This window comes from Gracilinanus agilis, chromosome 1, assembly GCF_016433145.1.
Source record: "Gracilinanus agilis isolate LMUSP501 chromosome 1, AgileGrace, whole genome shotgun sequence".
NCBI lineage: Eukaryota > Metazoa > Chordata > Mammalia > Didelphimorphia > Didelphidae > Gracilinanus > Gracilinanus agilis.
In genome coordinates, this window is record NC_058130.1 from 255,318,688 (window position 1) to 255,340,197 (window position 21,510).

The following is a 21,510-nucleotide window of genomic DNA, read 5'->3' on the forward strand; positions in this document are numbered from 1 at the left end:
TTCTGGTGGGGAGAGAAAAACTTCTATGAGTTCTATGAGAGAGAGCACTCTAGGTATTGAGAGGGGCTCAAAAGAAGACTTTTGTACTTAGGAGACTCTGGGATTAAAGTGGCTTTTTTCCTCTGGAGTGGGAGTGGAATGTGATTTCAGCTTCTGTCTCCTCAGATTGGCTCCTATTTTGGGGCCACACTCTGTCCTGTGGATATTAACAGAGATAGCAACACTGACCTGATCCTCATTGGAGCTCCCCATTACTATGAACAGAACCATGGAGGCCAGGTGTCCATCTGCATATTACCTTTACAGGTAAGGAGGTTTAGAGGTAGGGATGGGAGTTTAGCGAAGGAAAATTGTCTAAAGACATCTCTAAAGAGATTAAAGAGGGGGGCAGCTGGTTGGTTCAGTGGATTGAGAGCCAGGCCTAGAGAAAAGATGTCCTGGATTCAACTCTGGCCTCAGACACTTCCTAGCTGTGTGACCCTGAGCAAGTCACTTAATGCCCATTGCCTAGCCCAGTGATTCCCAAAGTGGGTGCTACCACCCCCTGGTGGGTGCTGCCCAAGGGAGCAGTGATGGCCACAGGTGCATTTATCTTTCCTAATAATTGCTATTAAGATATAAAAAAAATTAATTTCCAGAGGGCTAAGTGATATTTTTTCTGGAAAGGGGATGGTAGGCCAAAAAAGTTTGGGAACCACTGGCCTAGCCCTTACTGCTCTTCTGCCTTGGAACCAATACACAGTATTGATTCTAAGATGGAAAGTAAGGGCTCAAAAATAAATAAACAAACAAACAAATAAATGAATAAATGAATGAACACATAAATAAACAAATAAATAAATGGGCAGGCAGACAAATAAATAAATAAATAAATAAAGAGACTAAGGTGAATTCACAGAGAAAATTCATAAGTCCATTTAGATTTTAAAATGATGTAGATAGAAGACAGAAGCAAGAGCAAGCAACAACAGATAAATACTAAAGCATACAGGGGCCTCCAAGATTAGTGTCAGGAGGACTAAATCAGAGAATGAGCCCAGTATAATGAAGATATATATAAATTGTGTATGTATATAAAAGTTTATATACATAATTGTGGGTACATATGTGCTTGAATACTTATACATATGCAGATCCCCCACATACCTATATATTAAAAATGACAAAAGGGAAGGAGACTATAGATGTAAAAGTATGTTTGTGTATTATATAATATATGCATATATAAATGTACACACATATATAAAGCATTACATAAGAAGAGGATATATACATGTGTTATATATACATATATTTACATGTGTGGATGTATACATGTATATACATGTTGTGTGTGTTTAATATATACATATTTTCATCCATGTCCTCTTACTTATTGACACACATATAGGCATTGGAGAAAGGAGGACCAAGGAAAGGACCCCTATTGGCAATAGATAGGATGGTAATATTGGATTATGGAAAATTACTTAACTCACATTTGGCTTCAGCTTTCTCAGCCAAGAAAAATGATCTCTGTCCTGGAGAACATAACAAAATGGTCAATAACGAGTTAAGAAGATAAAGAGAGCATTTGGCTGATTTGAATGAGTTTGAACCACCAGCACAGGCAGATTACATTCGGATGCAAGAACTAGGTGCTGAGATGAAGCAAAGTTAGTGGAGCTTTCCTTGGTGTTTCCCTTATAACTATATCTATTTCTTTTTCTGAGAGTGCCTTCTTTCAGGTCTATATCTAGTCTTCTGATGATTTAGGTATTTTATATTTTCGAAGGTATTCCCCTATTTCTTTCTTTTTTTTAATCCTTCCCTTCCTTCTTAGAATTAAGTGACTTGCCCAGAATCATATAGCTAAGAAGTGTCATAGGCTAGATTTGAACCTAGGACCTCCTGTGTCTGTAGGCCTGGCTCTCAATTCATTGAGCCACCTCACTGCCCCCTCCCTATTAACCTATTTCTTTTGCAGGCTCAATTTTTATCAATTTTGCTAGTATATAACTGTATATGACAGGTTCTGATTACTTATTTATAATTTCTCCTGCTTTTGTATTGATTTCACTTTGCTCATTTTCTTTTTTCTCTTTTTTTTTCCTAAAGAAACTTCCCTTCTGTCTTTAAATCCATAATAAATAAGTAAGGGTTGGGCAACTGGGGTTAAGTGACTTGCCCAGAGTCATATAGCCAGGAAGTGTCTGAGGTCATATTTGAACTCAGATTCTCCTGTCTCCAGTTTTGGCTTTCTATCCTCTGAACCACCTAGCTTTGCCTTACTATTTTATTGATTTGATTTTCTTCTCTCTTTTTAATCAGATTAGCTAAAAGTTTATTGGTCTTTTCAAAGAACTGGCTTTTAGTTTTATTTCTATGGAGTTTTTTTTTGTTTTTAACTAATTATTCTCTAATTTTTAATCTCTCATTTCATATTTATTTTAATTTTGTTTACTTGTTGGCTTTCTAATTTTTAGAATGCATATTCAATTTATAAATCCTTTCTTTTTCTGTTTTGTTCATGTATGTTTGTTAGCATTCTATTTTTCTTTCCTGTTCTTCCTTCTGGGTGGCACTATTAATGATCTTTGAAAGATGAGAGAAAATAGGAGAGGCTCCACAGATGGGAAGAGGACAAATATCCCCGTTTTTTAAAGAAGGGGAAAGGAGAGCCAATAAATTATAAACCAGTGAATCTGAATTCAATTTCTACAATTCCAAAATGCATTTTAAAAAAAAAAAGAAACCTTTTATTCTTCTTATCAATTCTAAAACAGAAGAGTGGCTAGGGCTGGGCAATTTGAGTTAAGTGACTTGCCCAGGATCACATGGCTAGGGAGTAGCTAAGGGCAGATTTGAACCATGGCCCTTCTGACTCCAGGCTTCGTATTTTATCTACTGTGCTACGTAGCTGCCCCTCCAATGTATTATTAAAGGGAGAAATAGAGACTTTCTAGAAAAGGAAGTTATGATCACAGAGTTTATATGGCTTCACTACCCATTTCCCTCTATGAGCAGTGATTCTAGACTGTTGGATTAAGTGAATGCTATTTACTTTGGTATCTGACAAAGTGTCTCATGCCACACTTGTGGATAATAATGGAAAGATGTGTACCAGATCATACTGGATAGTTCAATTCACTAAATTTGAAACTGGTTGAATTTGCTGGAACCAAAATAATCATTAATGGCCAATGGCAACCTGAAGTGAGCTCCCTGAGCATCCCAGAAATATGTCTGTGACCTTGTGCAGCTTATTATTTTTAGCTGTGATTTAATAATAATAAGGGTTGACCCATGGTGCCATGGTGATTTAATAATAATAAGGGTTGACCACGTTAAACACTTTACAAATATTATCTCATTTTATCCCCACAACAAGCCTGGGAGGTAGGTTACTATTATTAGCCCCATTTAATAAATAAGGAAACTGAGGTAGTCAGAGGTTGTGACTTGCCACCTAGTGTCTGAGCCTGGATTTGAACTCAAGTCTTCATGACTTTAGGCCTCTGTCCACTGAGCTACTTAATTATATAAAGAAAGGCATAGGGATCATTTTAACCAAAATGACAGATGATCCACAGCTGGGGGGGGAGGTAGATAATTGTTGTTCAGGTAGGTCCAACCCACCATGAACCCATTTGGGGTTTTCTTGGCAAAGACAGTGGATATTTCTTTCTCCGGTTCATTTTACTGATGAGAAAGCTAAGGAAAGTGGGGTTAAATGACTTGCCACAGGGGTCACAAAGCTCTAGTAAGTGTCTGAGATCAGATTTGAACTCAGGTCTTCTTGACTCCAGATGGGGCATTCTATCCACTCCCTAATGATCTAATACCCTAACTGTACTAGTGTCATAGATGTTATGCTTACCAGAATGACAGATGACACAAAGTTGGGAGGAATATAATATATTGACTGGACAAGAAAGTCAACATTCAAAAACTTATTGACGGGTTAGAACTGGGCTGAACGATGAGCTGACGTATGTTGGATGACAGAATGGAGATCCCCAAAGACCTCCACAGTCTAGAACATTGGGTCAAAAATAGAACTTAATAGGCATAAATATAGTCTTACACTTAGCATACATGCACACACACACACACACACACACACACACACAGAGCAACTTCCAAAGTACAAAACGGAGAAGGTCTGAGGATTTTAGTGATTTTCAAGCTGGATATGAGTCAACAGTATAATAAGGCAAGAACAACAAAATAAACAAATAGAACTAACATGATCTTACACTGTGTTAAGAAAAGGAGAGTGTCTAAAATAAAGGAAATTATATTCTGTCCAGTTTTTTAGAAAAGACTCTGATAAACTGGAGAAATCCAAAAAGCAGAATGATGTAAAAGGAGAATCCATTGAAATGATGTTTAGACTGAAAAAGAGGAGAGGGAAGGGAGGGACGACATGGTAGTTTTCTTCAAGTATTTTATCCTCTTACTATTGATCCCCAAGCAAAAGCTATGTGAGCACTTGTTGGATATGTTGAAGACGGGGATTCTTAGATCCTGGTCAGAGTAGATATTTGATATTACTTCTGGATCTGGGATTACTTCTGGATCTGGGATTCTATGATTTTGTAGGATGAAAATCTGATACATAACTAGAAGGGCTGTCTGGATTTTTAAACCAATCACAACTTTCATTTTGCAGAATGCTAAATGGCAGTGTAACAACATTCTTTGGGGGCAGCAAGGACACCCCTTTGGACGTTTTGGAGCAGCGTTGACTGTGCTAGGGGATATAAATGGAGATAAGTTAACAGATGTGGCTGTGGGAGCACCAGGGGAGGAAGAAAACCATGGAGCTATCTATGTGTTTCATGGAGTGTCTGGATTCAGCATCAACCCTTCTTGGAGTCAGGTAAATTTCTGTCACAATCTGGATTAATGCATAGCCTACAGGCTAATTCACCTTGCTTCTAATGTCTCCCACTCTAATCCATCCTACACCATACTTCCTACTGATCATGTTATTGTTCAGTCATGTCTGACTCTTTGTGACTCCATAGACCACAACATCCCACATTCTTCTATTTGCCATGATCTCTCAAGTCTGATGAAGGTTGTGTTCATTGTTTCCATGGCACTGTCCATCTCATTCTCTGCTGTTGCCCTTCTCCCTTTGCCTTCAATCTTTCCCAACATTAGGGTCTTTTCCAGGGAGTCCTGTCTTCTCACTATAAGCCAAAGTATATAAGATTTAGCTTCAGTTTTTTAACCTGAATTAATTTCTTTAAGTACTGATTGGTTTGTTCTTCTTGCTGTCTAAACAACTGGAGAAAATATTCATTGCTCATGGGTAGGCCAAGCCAATATGATAAAAAATGACAATTCTGTCTAAGTTAATTGATGTATTTAATACCATACAAAACAAACTACCAAAAATTATTTTAAAGAGCAATAAAAAAGAGTAACAAAAACTCATCTGGAAGAACAAAAGATCAAGAATATCAAGGGAATCAATGAAAAAAATGTGAAGGAAGGTGGTCAAGCAGTGCCAGATCTCAAACTGTGATTATCATAATAAAGTAATAATCATAAAAACAATCTGGTACTGGCTAAGGAATAGAGTAGTGGATCCATGGAATAGATTAGGCACACAATACACAATATAAGTAACCATTGTAATGTAATATTTGATAAACCTAAAGATCTAAATTTTTGGGACAAGAAGTCACCATTTGACAAAAATTGCTGAGAAAACTGGAAAGTAGTTTGGTAGGAACTAGGTCTAAACCAATATCTCACACTGTATACCAAGATAATGTCAGAATGGGTACATGATTAAGACATAAGGGTGGTATCATAAGCAAATTAGAAGAGCAAGGTAAATTTTATCTGTCTGATCTATGGATAAAGGGAGAATTTGTGATTAAATGAAATAGAGAGGATCATGGGAAGTAAAGGAATGATTTTGATTTGTTGTTGTTGTTGTAGTTGATTTCAGGCATATCCATCTCTTCTTGACCCCTTTTAGAAGTTTTCTTGGCAAAGATACCGGAGTAGTTTGCCATTTCCTTCTCTAGCTCATTTTATATATGAGGAAACTGAGGCAAACAGGGTTAAATGACTTGCCCAGGATCACAGCTAAGTTTCAGGTCAGATTTGAACTCATATCTTCCTGACACTATCCACCATGTCACCTCTCCACCCCATAATTTTTATCACATTAAATTTAAAAGGTTTTATATAAATAAAACCAACAGGCTAAAATTAGAAAGGAAGCAGAATGGCACAACTAGGTGGTTCAGTGGACTGAGGGGTAGGCCTAGCGAAGGGAGGTTCTGGGTTTGAATCTGGCCTCAGATACTTCCTAGCTATGTGACTCTGGACAAGTCACTTAACCCCCATTGTCTAGCCCTTGCTACTCTTTTGCCTTGGTACCAATACATGATTCTAAGACAGAAGGTAAGGGTTAAAAAAAGTGGTGAATTGGAAGGATAATTTTACAGCAAATTTCTCTGATAAAGAGAATTTCTCAAATTTTCTCAAATACAGAGAAATGAGTCAAGTTCCCCAATGATCAATGGTCAAAGGATATGAACATGCAGTTTTTAGAAGAAGAAATCAAAGCCATCTGTAGTCATATGAAAAAATGCTCTAAATCACTCTTGTTTAGAGAAATTCTAGTTAAAACAACTCAGAGGCACCACCTCACACCTATCAGATTAGCTAATATGACAGAAAAGGAAAAAGATAAAAATTGGAGGGGATGTGGAAAAATTGGGAAATGAATGCACTGTTGGAGGAGTTATGAACTGATCCAACCATTCTGGAGAGCAATTTGGAACTATGTCCAAAATTCTCTAAAACTGGGAGCCAACAATACCACCACAAGGTCTGTATCCCAAAGAGGTCAAAGATGAAAAAGCAAAAAGCAAAAAATATATCTATATCCCAAAATATTTGTAGCAGCTCTTTTTGTGGCAGCAAAATTGAAGGGATGCCCTTAATTAGAGAATGCCTGAAAGGTGTGATATATGACTGTGTACTATTGTGCTATAAGAAATGACAAGCAGGATCTTTCGAAAAAACCTGGGAAGACTTATATGAACTGATGCAAAGTGAAATGATCAGAATCAGAAGATAATTGTGTAGCATATCAGCAATATTGTACAATGGTAACTATGAATGAATGACTTAGCTACTCTGATCAATGTGATCTATATCTGTCAATTGTCTATGACAATTCCAAAGAATCTATGATGAAAATGCTATATCCACCTCCAGAGGAAGAACTGATGAATGAAGATTGAGGCATCATTCTTTTTATTTTTTTACAATGCCGCTAATATGGAAATATAATTTCACATGTATAATTGATGTATTTCTCGCTTTCTCAATGCGTAGGAAATGTTAGAAGGGAGTAAGAGAATACTGAACTCAAAAAGAAATTTTAAATGAATATTTAAATAATAAATTTAAAAAAAGAAATAGTTCATTGGTAATTGACAGGGGAGAATATTAATATATTGTCTCTTTGAAATTTCCTGCTCCCTAACAACCTCTTCATTCTCATCATAATACTTACATATGATATTTTAAGGTTTATAAAGGATTTTAAGAATGTTATCTCATTCGATGTTCATGACAACCCTGTGAAGTCCATGCTATTACCTCCCATTTTATAGACGAGGAAATAGGCTGAGAAAGGTTAAATGATTTACCCAGAGTCATAGATCTAGTAAGTGTCTGAGACAAGGATTCAAGCTTGAATCTTCCAGACTTTAAGTCCAGCTCTATACATTACAACCCCTAGTAGCCTCCAACACAGTCTCTATGCAGGTCAGGTTAATCCTTTGGTCCCAATTCCTCAACACAAAATTTTCTTCAACCCTGATGCCTTTTCTCATAATATATCTCTTACCTCCCAATCTAAAATGAGATCTCCTCTTGTGCTCCATGCCAGTACCAATTTTGTATTCTACTCAACAAGGCCCAGCTCAAAGTTGAACTTCCTTCCATTCACAAATTTTTCCTAATTCTAACCAATGAGGATCTTTCTCATCATGATCAAACTCTTTATAACATCCTAATTATTTCTTGAGGAGGATTGAAGAGGGGTTCCCATTTGTTCATGTAAAAAGCTAATGAGATAGACTTCCTTGTGCATTTTTAGGTTCTGCCTCATTATTTTTGCCAGACAGCTAGGTGGCACAGTGAATAGAGTGCTGGGTCGGGAGTCAGGAAGATCAGAATTCAAATCTGGCCTCAGGTATTTACTAGCTCATTTAACCCTGTTTGCTGACTGAACTACAATAACAATCTTATTACTTTACACCCATGCCTTTTCTTTCCCCATTATTAAACCAAAGGTACTGAGGGCAGTGATATACATTTTTTATATCCTGTGCAACACTTAAAACTGTCTTGGGTATTCAGAAGTTGTTTATTAAGTGCTTGATAAATGAACAAATGGAGGTGACTGTCTCTTGTCTCTTGTCATTTGGTTGATTATCTCTCTTTAATCTTTTCCCCATCCTTAGAAGTCATTCCTCACATACCCATTTTTCTTTATGGCATTCCCCTCCCTCCATTAGATTAAGGATTTCCTCTAGCCACCTTTGATTTTCTTCCCCTTTTTTGTGATCTATCTCCCAATATCTCCATGTTCCAGTTGTACTCAGTTCTTCCAATTCATTAGCTCTATGATCTCTGATTCTACTTTCAATTTCTCCCCAGAGAATCAGCGGCTCCATCCTTTCCCCCACACTCCAGTATTTTGGTCAGTCACTGAGTGGGGGACAAGACGTCACCCAGGATGGACTCATGGATGTTGCAGTAGGAGCCCGTGGACAGGTACTGCTATTCAGGTAAGGACATTCTTTCTTCCTGTTGTCATCCTTAAATCAACATACTGCCCCTTTACAACCCACCCTGCTCCATGAATAAAAGTATGTTATTCTTAGCCTCTGTTTTATGCTCCACAGGACACAGCCAGTATTGAATGTTAAAGTGTCCATGGAGTTTATGCCAGTGGAATTGGTAAGGTCTGTGTATGACTGCCAGAAACAGGAGGCCACCAACATAGAAGCAGGGAGGGCCACTGTCTGCCTCACCATCAAAAAAGTTATTCAAGATAGGCTGGGTGAGTCTCTTACCATCAGACCTTAACATCCTTCATCCAGACTCTCCCTGAGAGTCCCACTCCTGAGGGTACATGTCTGAGTACCCAAGAATCTCCATCCTACCTCCAGAATAGATTGGGAAATTCCAGGTTTTCTCTGCTCTCTCTATTCCCTTGTTTCACCTTCAGGTAATATCCAGAGTTCTGTGAGTTATGACCTGGCCCTGGACCCTGGACGCCTAAGTCCTCGTGCCATCTTTGATGAGACCAAGAACCGGATACTAAAACGAGTTAAAACCCTGAAATTGGGGAATTACTGTGAGGATGTAAAGCTGCTGTTACCGGTGAGTCAGGATGCTTGTATGGATTTCTGAGAAGGAAATGATGCTTATAAAGGCAATCATGAAGAGCCAGTAGAGTTTTTGAGCAGGAAGAGAATGAGCTTTCAGTAAATGTGTCTTCTGAGAAAATAATGTGGATGGATCGAAGGCCTAGAGACCTAGGAGCTAAACTACCTGGCTCATACTATCTTTGCATGACCTGTATCTAGCACAGTTCCTCGCCCGTGGTTTAGTGCCTAGTAAAAAAGTTTTGAGATTGACTCATCCATTGATTGATTCTTACAGGAATGCGTGGAGGACTCAGTGACTCCCATTGTTCTGCGTTTCAACTTTTCTCTGGAGGGAATGCCCATCTATCTTTCTGGAAACCTCCGACCTGTTCTAGCAATGGGCTCTCAGAACCACTTCACAGCAGCTGTGGGTCCCAATCTCGGGATACCTTGGTGATGGGAAGGTGAAGGGATTTCAGGAAATAAAAAGAAAGGAGATTCAGAGTGAACGCCTACTTTCTTCTCTTTCACAGCTCCCTTTTGAAAAAAATTGTGGTGAGGATCACATTTGTAAGGATGATCTCAGTGTCATTTTCAGTTACCCTGGGTGAGATATTTTGCTTTTAACCTCTTTTGAGTTTCCAAGCTTTCCTCACAGAATCCAAGAGTTTCAGGAGGCAGCTAGGTGGCTCAGTGGATAGAGAGCCAGACTTGGAGATGGGAGGTCCTGGGTTCAAATATGACTCAGATACTTCCTAATTGTGTGACCCTGGGTAAGTCGTTTAACCCCCATTGCTTAGCTCTTGCTGCTCTTCTGCCTTAGATGGAAAGTGGTATGGGTCTAAAAAAAAAAAAAAAAAGGATCCAACATACTCATCATCTACCTCTGTATTTTAGCCTTTAGCTTTCCCTGACCACCTAGCTCTTTGGTTAGAACCCATGTAATCCATTTCAACAGCCTCCCACTCTCCTATGGCCAAACCCAGTCACAGTCCATATGGAAGTTTTCCATCTTGCATCCCTTCCCTCTTCAGGCTGCAGACCCTGTTGGTGGGACATTCCCTGGAGCTGGATGTTGAAGTGACAGTGAATAACCAGGGGGAGGACTCTTACAGGACTGTGGTCACCTTCGAATATCCCCCGGGACTGTCCTATCGGCGAGTGTTGGTGACCCAGGTAAGCCAGTCCATTAGCATGGAATGAATGAGGGGGAAAGAAAAAAAAAACATGGAAACCAACCAATCGCCAACATTTATTACATACTTACTACATGCCAGGCACTATGCTAAGCAAGAGGGAATACCGAGGAAGACAAAAACACAAAAATAGTACTTACCTTCATAGAGTCTGCCTTCTAATGGAGGAGACAACGTAGAAATATGTTAAAGAAAATATGTAGAGAGTAGAATGAAGAGTTCTATTCAGAGCAGAAATAAACGAGGACAGATATAAACTCAAAAGTTCACTTCCACCAATACAGAATGGAGGTGACCTAGTGACAGATTCATAGAGAAAATATCTGATTGCAGTTCAGGGTTTTTTTGGGTAATTAAATACCATTTTTGTGTGTTGTTCCCTACTTTCTCACATCTCAAAATAAGTCAGGGTTCCTAGATTCATGCATTTAGAGCTAGAAGAGAGCTCTGAAACCATCAAGTCCAATTCTCTTATTTTACCATGCAAAAGTAGAATATAGAAAGAGACTTGACAAGGGCCATGCAACTAGTAAGTATCTGAGGTAGGATTTGAACCTGGGTCCTCTTAAGTCCAAGTCTAGTACCCTATGCACTACACCGTGCTGTTTCCCACATCATACTTGGGGTTCAAAATAATTGAAAAAGAGAATGAATCAGATCTCCCTCTTCACAGTATTTCCTACATTTATTATCTCCTAAATGAGTGACTTATGATAAACTACCATAGCTATGGGAGAAGAAAACAGGACACATTCATAAAATTAATATATCTAAGAGCGTTTTTAAATGGATTTCTTTGTAGTCAATAGCTGTTTCTGGACAGATAAAGACAAGTTAGGCTGTTTCTCAGTGTTGTTTTGAGTTGGATCTCTATCAGCCATCTGAGACTAAAGAGGCGTGTGGTCTCAGCTTGGCCAGTGGGGGAAGTAAAAGGATATGAAGAAATCTCAATTTAACTTACAATATTACTTACACTAAACCTTAACCTACATTTGTTTCTGCGTCAAAAGAATATGAATCATGAATTTTTTTTCTTCTGAGGAAGGGTTACATGGCAATCCCTAGAAGTTCCAAGAAGGTTGTACCACCAGAGAAGAAACCAGGAACAGCTCAGAGGCTGTCTCAGATCACCTAGGGGTTGGGGCGAGGAAAAAGAGGGGACAATAGGATCTCAAAACTCCAGGTTATTAGGCCCAAAGAGAGCAGGAGGAAGGAGGAATTGCAACTCAGTGCCCTATCCCAATCCCCAAGATGGCTTACAAGCTTTCCCTTTTTGTGTAAAAGGAGTCCCCATTTCTAACACTCATTAAACATACTTACCTTTTTTTTTTTTTTTTTTAAACCCTTGCCTTCCATCTTAGAATCAATACTGTTTATTGGTTCCAAGGCAGAAGAGTGGTAAGGGCTAAGCAATGGGCGTTAAGTGACTTGCCCAGGGTCACATAGCTGGGAAGTATCTGAGGCCAGATTTGAACCTAGAACCTCCCATCTCTAGGCCTGGCTCTCCATCCACTGAGCACCCAGCTGCCCCCTTTTTTCAGTTTTTGAGGGATTCTAGGTCAACGATTGACTAAAATGCATGGTGAGCATGAGCATGGAAGACTCATCCTTCCTATCTCTTCTTAGTATTTTTAATCTATTATCTTGGGGCATTGCAAAAGGCTACGTTATTTTCTGTTGATGGCTTAGGCTTTTTATACTTCCCTTTCCCCCATCTAGACCTCAATGCATCAGCGGCATTCTTTCCGTCTGACTTGTGATTCGGCAGTAGTCTCAGAGTCAGAGAATTTGAGAAGCAGCAGCTGTAACATCAACCATCCAATCTTCCGAATGGGAGCCAAGGTCAGCTTCTTCAGGCTCCAGCTTTACCTCTGGTTATTCTTCCCAATTCATTCATCCCATGACTTCTTACTTTCTGCTTCATTCTCTTCCCTCAGATTACTTTCATAGCGACATTTGATGTGTCCCCTACAGCCAATCTTGGGGACCAGATGCTCATCAAAGCCACTGTGAGCAGGTGAGACCAGAGTACATAAAAACTCATTCATTCATGGAGGCGGCTAGGTGGTTCAGTGGATTGAGAGACAGGAGGTCCTGGATTCAAATCTGACACTTCCTAGCTGTGTGAGCCTGGGCAAATCACTTAACTCCCATTGCCTAGTCCTTATCAATCTTCTGCCATGGAACCAATACTTCATACTAATTCTAAGACAGAAGGTAAAGGTTAAAAAAAAATCATTCTGGAAACATTTAGTTATCACCTTTTATATGCTGTGTGCTGAGACATAATATTTTTTTCCTGGTACTCCTTAATGTTAAAACCTTCCCTCCGAGATTAGCTCTAATTTATCCTATATATATCATTTTTTAAAACTCTTAGAATCTATCTTAGAATCCATACTAACTATTGGTTCCAAGGCAAAAGAATGGTAAGGGCTAGGCAGTGGGGGTTAAGTGACTTGCCCAGAGTCACACAGCCAGGAAGTGTCTAAGGTTACATTTGAACCCAGGACCTCCTATCTCCAAGCCTGGAGCTCTAACCATTGAGCAACCTAGCTACTCCTGTTCTGTATATATCTTATTCATTCCCCTTTCTGACCTATAAAAACCGATTTCTTTTTCCCCTGGACCCCTCAACTCCTTCATATACGTGTTTGCTTTTCATTTTTTAATGCTTCCCTTAGTATCTGCTTCCATATCTTCTTTACCATTAGATCATCCGCTTCCTGAGGGCAAGGATTATTTTTGCCTGTCACTGTATCCCCAGAATTCAGCACAGTGCCTGACACATAGTAGGCAATGAATAACTGCTTAAAAAAACTCTTATCTTCTATCTTAGAACTGATACTAAATATCAAATATACAAAATGAAATATTAAATATCAATTCTAAGACAGAAGAGTAGCAAGGGCTGGGCAATGGGGATTAAGTGACTTGATCAGATTCACACAGCTAGGAAGTGTCTGAAGCCAAATTTGAACCCAGGACCTCCAAGTCTGGCTTTCTATCCACTGAGCCACCCGGCTGCTCCTTAATTAATGCTTCTTGATTTGACTTTAGGACAGTTCATCCTCCTTAAAACATGAAAGCATTCTCCTCTGTGGTCCCTTCCCAAATGATCTCCTTTCTCTTTTTTTGCAGTGAGAACAACACGCCTATGACCAGTAAAAACGTCTTCCAGCTGAAACTGCCAGTGAAATATGCTACCTACGTGGTGATTAAGAGGTACCACCAGCTATTCTCTAATATTCAGTCACTCAGAGGCTTCCTTCCTAAGCCTGATAGGAGCTGCCCTTTTACATTAATATTATTTTATTACTGTCCTTCATGTTAGGAGATCACGCTAATCAGGACTGCATAATGGAGTGCCAGCAACAGCAATGGCTCACATTTACAGATCTCCTTTTAGGTGAAGCAGCAGCATATCAAGATGATATTGATTTAGCACTAAAACTATGCAAAGTATATGGCCTCATTTCGTTCTCACAACAGCTAGAGTCGGTGAAAGGCACCTAAGTATTTATTTGGTTGTTTAGTTGTTTCAGTTGTATCTGACTTCCTTTTGGGGTTTTCTGGAATGGTTTTTCTATTTCATTCTCCAGCTCATTTTTACAGATAAGGAAACTGAGGCAAGCAGGGTGAAGTGACTTGCCCAGGGTCAAAAAGCTAGTAAGTGTGTCTAAGGCCAGATTTGATCTCAGGAAGATGAATGAATCTTCCTGACTCTAGGTCTGGCACTCTATCCATTGCCACCACTTAGCTGCTCTGAGATAGCTAATGCTTTTGTTGTCACTTCAGTCTTCTTGACTTCACTTGGAATTTTCTTGGCAAAGATACTAAGGTGGTTTGCCATTTCCTTCTCCAGTTCATTTTACAAATGAAGAAACTGAGGCAAATAGGATTAAGTATCTTGCCCAAGGTCACAGAGCAAGGAAGTATCTGAGGCCAGATTTGAACTCAGTTCTTCCTGACCCCAGGTCCAGCATTCTATCCAGCTTCTTACCCGGCTGCCTCTCCCATTTTATAGATGAGGACATTGAGCCTCAGAAAAAGTGATCGGTTCAAGGTCACACAGATAAATGGGAAAGCCAAGACTCAAATCTAGCTCTCGTGGTTCTAAAGCCAGGGTTCTTTCCATGACACCAAAATTAGTTTAGTTCATTTCTGCTCAGACTAGCAACAGAAGGAAAAGACACAACCTCTACCCCTGCTGTTATTACCTTTACAAATTAGTGGTGCAAATCAAATCTAAAACGAGAGAGAGAAAAAGACAGAAGATAATGAGTGTCAACTCCTCAGTTCACATTCCCTGAGAGTTCTGAGAAAGACCAAGCCAGTCTGTATCTTAAGTATGATATCACTTGTAGAGAACGGGGGACTTGAGCTGGGTCTTGGCAATGGCCAGGCAGAAGGGAGGGCATATGGAAGAGAAAGACAACATGGTGTTTGAAGAGGGCAATGAAGACCCCAGGCAGGCTGGAGTAGAGGGACTCTGACTGAGGAGTTTTTATTTCTTTGTCTGTTTGGGTTTTGACCACAAAACACTGAGGAGTTTGAGAGCTGTAAAAGTTGAGGGGCAAGTCAGGTGTATAATAATAACTAATATTTTTGTAGTGCCAGATACGTTATAAGTGTTATCTGATCCTTGTAGCCATGGAGTTAGGTGGGTGCTATTTATCACCCCTCATTTTACAGATGAGGAACCTGAGGCAAACAGCAATTAACTGCTTTGCTCAGGGTCACACAACTAGTAAGTATTTGGAACTGTGAACTCCTCAGGTCTTCCTGACTCTAGGCCCAGGACCAGACTGTACCATCTAGCTGCCAGAATACTAGGGTCCTTGAAAGCCAGATGGAAGAGTTCAAAAGAGATGGTAGGTGGGGCAGTGGACCAAGCCCAGGGATAGGAGCTCCTGGGTTCAAATCTGACCTCAGATACTTCCTAGCTGAGTAGTCCTGAGCAAGTCACTCAATCCCCATTGCCTAGCCGTTATCACTCCTCTACCTCGGAACCAATATACTGTATTAATTCTAAGACAAAAGATAAGAGTTTGCTTTTTGAGAAAGTTTTTAAAAGTATGCTCCAATATGCAGTTAGACACCACCAACTCTAAGACATAAGGTAAAGGCTTAAAAAAAGAGACGGTAGGCAATGGGACTCATGGAAAGTTGTTGAGCAAAGGAGTGGCAATAAATCAGATCAAATCAACAAATATTTATTGAACATCTGCATTGTGTAGTTCCTGGAGGAAAAAGACTATTTCATGTTTGTCTTTGGATTCTTAGTGCTTCATATAGGTCTTTCATAGGTTTACTTGGTTGGTTTGGGTTTGGTTTTTATGGATTGGACTTGTAATTTTATCAGTATCGAAAATTCTCTCTCCTAGTGCAGATCAACATTCATTCTGAAACTGATACTCTATTAATAGAGGATCTCAAGCCTAGGGCTCTGAGAGATTGAGTGACTTGCCTAGGTTGAACCCAGGTTACCAGCCCTCTTCCATTTAAGCCACAGTGCCTCTAGCCTAGCATATAATCAGAATTTTTAAAACACTGGTTCAATTTTTAAGTGTACCGGGCCTTGGGACACAGCTGCCTTCTGTAACTTGGGTAACTGCTGGTGAAGCTACTGTTCCAGTTCCATTAATGCCTTCTTCCCTCAAGTATGTCTGCTTACAGTGTCCCTCTGGAACTATTTCCTTATACATCAAACCTTTCATATTCATATTTATCCCTTTCCATATGCAATCTTGAAGCTGACAGGCACTGTAATATGTCATTTTATTTATATATATTTGGATAGATAGACAAATAGATGGAAAGATAGATAAAAAGATAGATAGATAGACAGACGGACGGACAGACAGACAGACAGACAGACAAATAGATAGATAGATAGATAGATAGATAGATAGATAGATAGATAGATAGATAGATAGATAGACAGATGGATAGACAGACGGATAGATGGATGGATGGATAGACAGATAAATAGATGAATAGATAGAGGGAGAGATAGATAAACAGATAAATGGAAAGATAGATATAGGAACTCTTATGTTCTTAGAATCAATCTCAAGTATTAGTTCCAAGGCAGAAGAGTGGTAAGGGTTAGGCAACAGAGGTTAAGTGACTAGCCCAGAGTCACACAGCTAGGCAGTGTCTGAGGCCAAATTAGAACCTAGGACCTCCTGTCTCCAGCCTTGGTTCACTATCCACTGGGCCACCTAGCTGCCCCAACATACCATTATACTTTAATTTTATACACAAGATACTGTCAATGAACATACAGATTTGCACAATCCTGGAGTCACATTGAGTTCACCATCATATCACATACTTTTGGCAAGCCTTGCTCTGCCCGTAAAAGGTCTCTGAAAGGAAAATCTGCCAGTTAATAAGATATGACCTTTTCTAAAAGCTCTTTTGGTTGAGGTGAGAGGGGAGTACAGAGGAGGATGTGGTCAATGGTTTGATTTTCATGGTAGCAGAAGAAAAGGAAGGGCTTGAGCAAAGCCCTGGGGATCAGAAGTGTGAAAAGCTCAAGGAAGGGCGATTAGCTGCAGGCTTTGAGCAATAGGTTGGGGGTGGAGGGCATTGACTAAGGACCTGAAAGGGTCTAAGAAATCATCAAATCCAGGGGCAGTTAGGCAGCACAGTGGATAGAACGATAGGCCTGGAGTTGGGAGGACCTAAGTTTAAAATCTAGCCCCAGATATTTCCCTGCTGTGTGACCCTGTGAAAGTCATTTTACCTTCCTGATTCAGTTTCCATAAACTGTAAAATGGAAATTTATAACAGCACCTACCTCCCAGGCTTGTTGTGAAGATCAAATGTGATATTTGTAAAGTGCTTAGCATAGTGCCTGGCACACAGTAGGCACTATATAAATGTTAGCTACTATTAAAATGCTTTGCAGCCTTTAAAAAACCATGTAGAAGTCAGTTTTTATTAACTAAGTATATGTCAGCTTTTGTCTTGGACTCCTAGGACCCCATAAATTCTAATTTATGAACTGGCATTTATATTAGAAAAGATAAAGTCCAGATCCTTCATTTTACAGAGTAGGAAACTGGGAAATCCAAAGGGGGAATGAACTTGGCCAATATGACACAGCAAGTTAGTGCCCATCTGAAATAGAGTGCGAGTGCTCAGTGCAGGACTCTTTGCTATCCTTATTTTATATATAGGGGAAGCTAGGTGGCACAATGGATAGAACACCTGGTCTGGAATCAGGAAGACTCATCAAATCTGGCATCAGATAATTATTAGCTTTGTGACCCTGGACAAATAACTTAACCCTCTTTGCCTCAGTTTCCCCATCTATAAAATGAGCTAGAGAAGGAAATGTCAAGTCACTCCAGTGTCTTCCACCAAGAACACCCCAAATGAGGTTACAACAGAATCAGATATAACTGAACAACAATCCTTCCTCCAATTCACATTAGAGTCTCATCAGCCCCACTACCACAAATGTGTCTTTCAACAAGTCACTTCCCCTCTGTGGGGGCCAGATTAGTTGTTCCTCTAGAAATTCTGCCTATACATTGACTAACTAATCACAAACCTGACTCAGTTTGTTCAGCCTGAAGCTTATTGTGGGGCTCTCCATGGTGTTAATTTATTCCATTAATCCTTTCTTTTTTTCACCAGCATTGAAGATTCTACAAAATATCTCAACTTCTCAGTTTCAGAAATGAAGCAAAGTAACATTACTGAGTACAAATACCGAGTGAGGAACTTGGGGGGGCCCCAAGCCCTGGTATCTTGGAGGGATATAGTGATTAAGGAGAACCCGAACTAGAATGGAACAAATATAGGGCTTTACCCCATGGCAGAGACAGGGAGTGAAGATACTTCCTTGCCTCTCAGTCCTCCAGGGACATAGGGGAAAACTACCCTCTGCTCCCACTCTGAGAGTGGCATCCTTCACTCTTAGCTCCCCTCCTTCCATGATGGGGTCAGGTCCCTCTGGAGCATGGGCTACCTACCATCTTTCAGCCTAAATATATCAGTGGTAGGATATATTTTATGCCACATTCCATACCTCACCCCGTCTCCCCATTGAATTAATCTCAGGCTTGGTTTCAGTGGGTTTTGGCTGTACTTAGGTACAAAATGTCATGGGTTGGGGAGTGGAAACAGGATATGGCATAATTTGAGGAAAAAACAAGGAGAGGGCAGGGTTCAAAACATTGCTTTCCATCCTTTCTTCAGGTGAATAACCTGGGACAGAGGGACCTTCCCATCCATATCAACTTCTGGGTCCCCATGAAATTTAATAAGGTGTCTGTGTGGAACTGGACTGGCATCATCATACACCCCCAGGTACTCCTTTGGATCAGATGCAAGAGTTAACTTCTCATGTCCCTTCTTTGAAATGGACCACTGTCTCCCTCCCCCCACGCCCAACTCATACCTTGTGAGTTCTCAATCTCCCATTTCACACTAAAGACCTTGCCTCTTTGTCTGATTTTTTTTCTCCCTAGGATTCCTCAATTAATTGTGCCCCAGAGATTAAAGAACCCAGTCACTCTGACTTCCTGACCCACATTCAGAAGACCCCAGTGCTGGTGAGGATGGATATCTGAGTTATTCCCAATTTGTTAGGAGAACATAAAAGTTCTACATTATATTCAGTGGTTGTTATTCTACCTCAGAGATGTCTCTGACTCATATCCAACTGTCACTACTCTCTAACCCCAAACTAAAAAGAAGTCAATACTGTTTTAAGCCCCAAACTCTAAATCTTCCTCCTTCAGAACCTAATCTTCTTCCTTTTCCAGAACTGCTCCATTGCTGTCTGCTTGAAAATTATCTGTGATATCTCCACCTTCAACATCCAAGAGGAGTTAGACTTCACCATTAAAGGCAATTTGACCTTTGACTGGGTCAGCCAGGTATGAGGGGGGCAGGAGGGATGTAGGAATATGGCTCTAGAACTGGGAGGGACAACAGAGGACATCTGATGCCGATGCCTTTATTTTACAAATGAGATAACTGAGAACCTAGGAGGTTCCACAGGTAGTAAGCAATAGAGGACATATTTGAACCCAGGTCCTATGACTCTTCTAGACCAAGGATTCTTTTTTTATTCAAAGGTATTTTATTTTCCCAATTCTATATATTAACAATTTCCAACATACATTTTCCAAAATTATAAGATCCAAATTGTCTCCCTCCCCCCTCTTCCCTCCCCACTCTCAGAGATGATATGCAACTTGATTGATCATTGCTGGAAGCTAATACTACTATAGAACCCAAACCTCAATGTAAAACCATAAATAGACTAATGTGAAAGTCTGCTTTGATTGGCATCTGACTCTTAATAGTTCTTCCCCTGGAGGTGGATAGCATTCTTTGTCACAAATCCTTCAGAATTATCCCAAATCATTGTATTGCTGAGAGAAGTTAATTGTCTTGTCTTTCATGGTTAGTTGATCATCATACAATATTACTGTTACTGTGCACAATGTTTACCCGTTTCTGCTTAATTCACTCTGCATCAGTTCATGCAGTAGATCAAGGATTCTTAATCTGAATGTTGTGATTTTTTTTTTCCCTCAATCAACATGTATCTATTAAGTGTCAATGTGCCAAAGACAGTGGTAGGGATACAGAGATACAACTACTTCTCATGACCTCGTGCATAATATTTAATTAATCCATCAATAAAAAGTGCCTACTATGTGCCAGTAAGGGTGCCATTAAGTGGTCAGGAGATATAAAAAAAGAGGCAAAAAGCAGTCTTCGCCCTCAAAGAATTTACAGTATGATGGGTCTTAATTTTAGTAAATATGTGAGTGATAGGTGACTCTAGAACTTGTTTTTTAATATATTTTAAAATATTTTGATAACTATATTCCAATATAATTGTAATCCTATGTATTTTGTTTTGTGCATTTAAAAATATTATTCTGAGGAGTTCACAGGTTTCATCAGGCTGACAGAGGTGTCCATGACACAAAAAGAAGTTAAATATCTCTACTCATGCCTGTGCTGCTTCCCAAAGGTCCTAGTTCCCAATCAGCTTCGTGGTCCCCCTCAGATGTTGATGCTCTCCACCCCAAAGCAGACACCTTTCCCCTGCTCTGTGGCTGCCCTAGAACCAGCTACTTCCGCCTTCCTTCCTCTCTTTGGCAGACTCTGCAGAAGAAGCTATCATTCATGAGTTCAGCTGAAATTATTTTCAATAAATTGAAGTATTCCCAGCTTCCGGGACAAGAGGCCTTTTTAAGAACCGAGGTGATTGACCGTGGAGCCAATAAGGCCCACAAATCTTTCTTAGTGTAACAAAAGTTGGTGTTTAGTGGGCTTTTTTGCTTAAGTTTGGGAGCATACAATAAAAAGTGGATGTCTCCATAGGTCTACTTCTACATAGGGGTAGGTCCCAGGGGTCCCAGGAAAAAATGTGGTTGGAGGCTCATTTGGTACACTGGACCTAGAGTCAAGGAGTTGAATCATTTTTCATTTGTATCTGACCCTTCATGATCCTATTTGTGTTTTTCTTGGCAAAGATACTGGAAGTGGTTGGCCATTTCCTTCTCCAGCTCATTTTGCAGATGAGGAAACTGAAGCAAAAAGGGCTAAATGACTTGCCCAGGATCACACAGCTACTAAGTGTCCAAGACCAGATTTGAACTCAGGGAGATGAGTATTCCAGTCTCTAGGCTTGGCACTCTGTTGTACCATTTAGCCTCCCTACAAAGGCAGAGTCAGGGAGACAAGTACAAATCTGACCTCAGATACTTACTATGTGACTTTGGGCAAAATTGACTTTAGTTTCCTCATTTGTAAAATGGGGCTAATAATAGCACCTCTCCCCATCTCAGGCTTGTTGTAAGGATCAAATGAGATAATCTTTGTAAAGAACTCCCCAAGCCTTTAAGCATTATATAAATGTTAGCTATTAT

At 39.9% G+C, this 21,510-nt stretch overlaps 1 protein-coding gene across 1 annotated transcript in view; it reads left to right on the forward strand.

Annotated features, from left to right (window-relative positions):
* Positions 1–21,510, forward strand: part of LOC123231279 (integrin alpha-X-like) — a 39,039-nt gene that overhangs the window by 16,728 nt on the left and 801 nt on the right. Inside the window, exons 13-28 of the mRNA XM_044657535.1 lie at positions 166–306; positions 4,655–4,864; positions 8,686–8,816; positions 8,934–9,091; positions 9,260–9,414; positions 9,697–9,828; positions 9,935–10,008; positions 10,436–10,577; positions 12,317–12,439; positions 12,535–12,614; positions 13,739–13,822; positions 18,251–18,329; positions 18,815–18,925; positions 19,087–19,170; positions 19,384–19,497; positions 20,741–20,842. Coding sequence (XP_044513470.1) covers positions 166–306; positions 4,655–4,864; positions 8,686–8,816; positions 8,934–9,091; positions 9,260–9,414; positions 9,697–9,828; positions 9,935–10,008; positions 10,436–10,577; positions 12,317–12,439; positions 12,535–12,614; positions 13,739–13,822; positions 18,251–18,329; positions 18,815–18,925; positions 19,087–19,170; positions 19,384–19,497; positions 20,741–20,842 — 1,920 coding nt within the window. The remainder of the gene's footprint in view (positions 1–165; positions 307–4,654; positions 4,865–8,685; positions 8,817–8,933; positions 9,092–9,259; positions 9,415–9,696; positions 9,829–9,934; positions 10,009–10,435; positions 10,578–12,316; positions 12,440–12,534; positions 12,615–13,738; positions 13,823–18,250; positions 18,330–18,814; positions 18,926–19,086; positions 19,171–19,383; positions 19,498–20,740; positions 20,843–21,510) is intronic.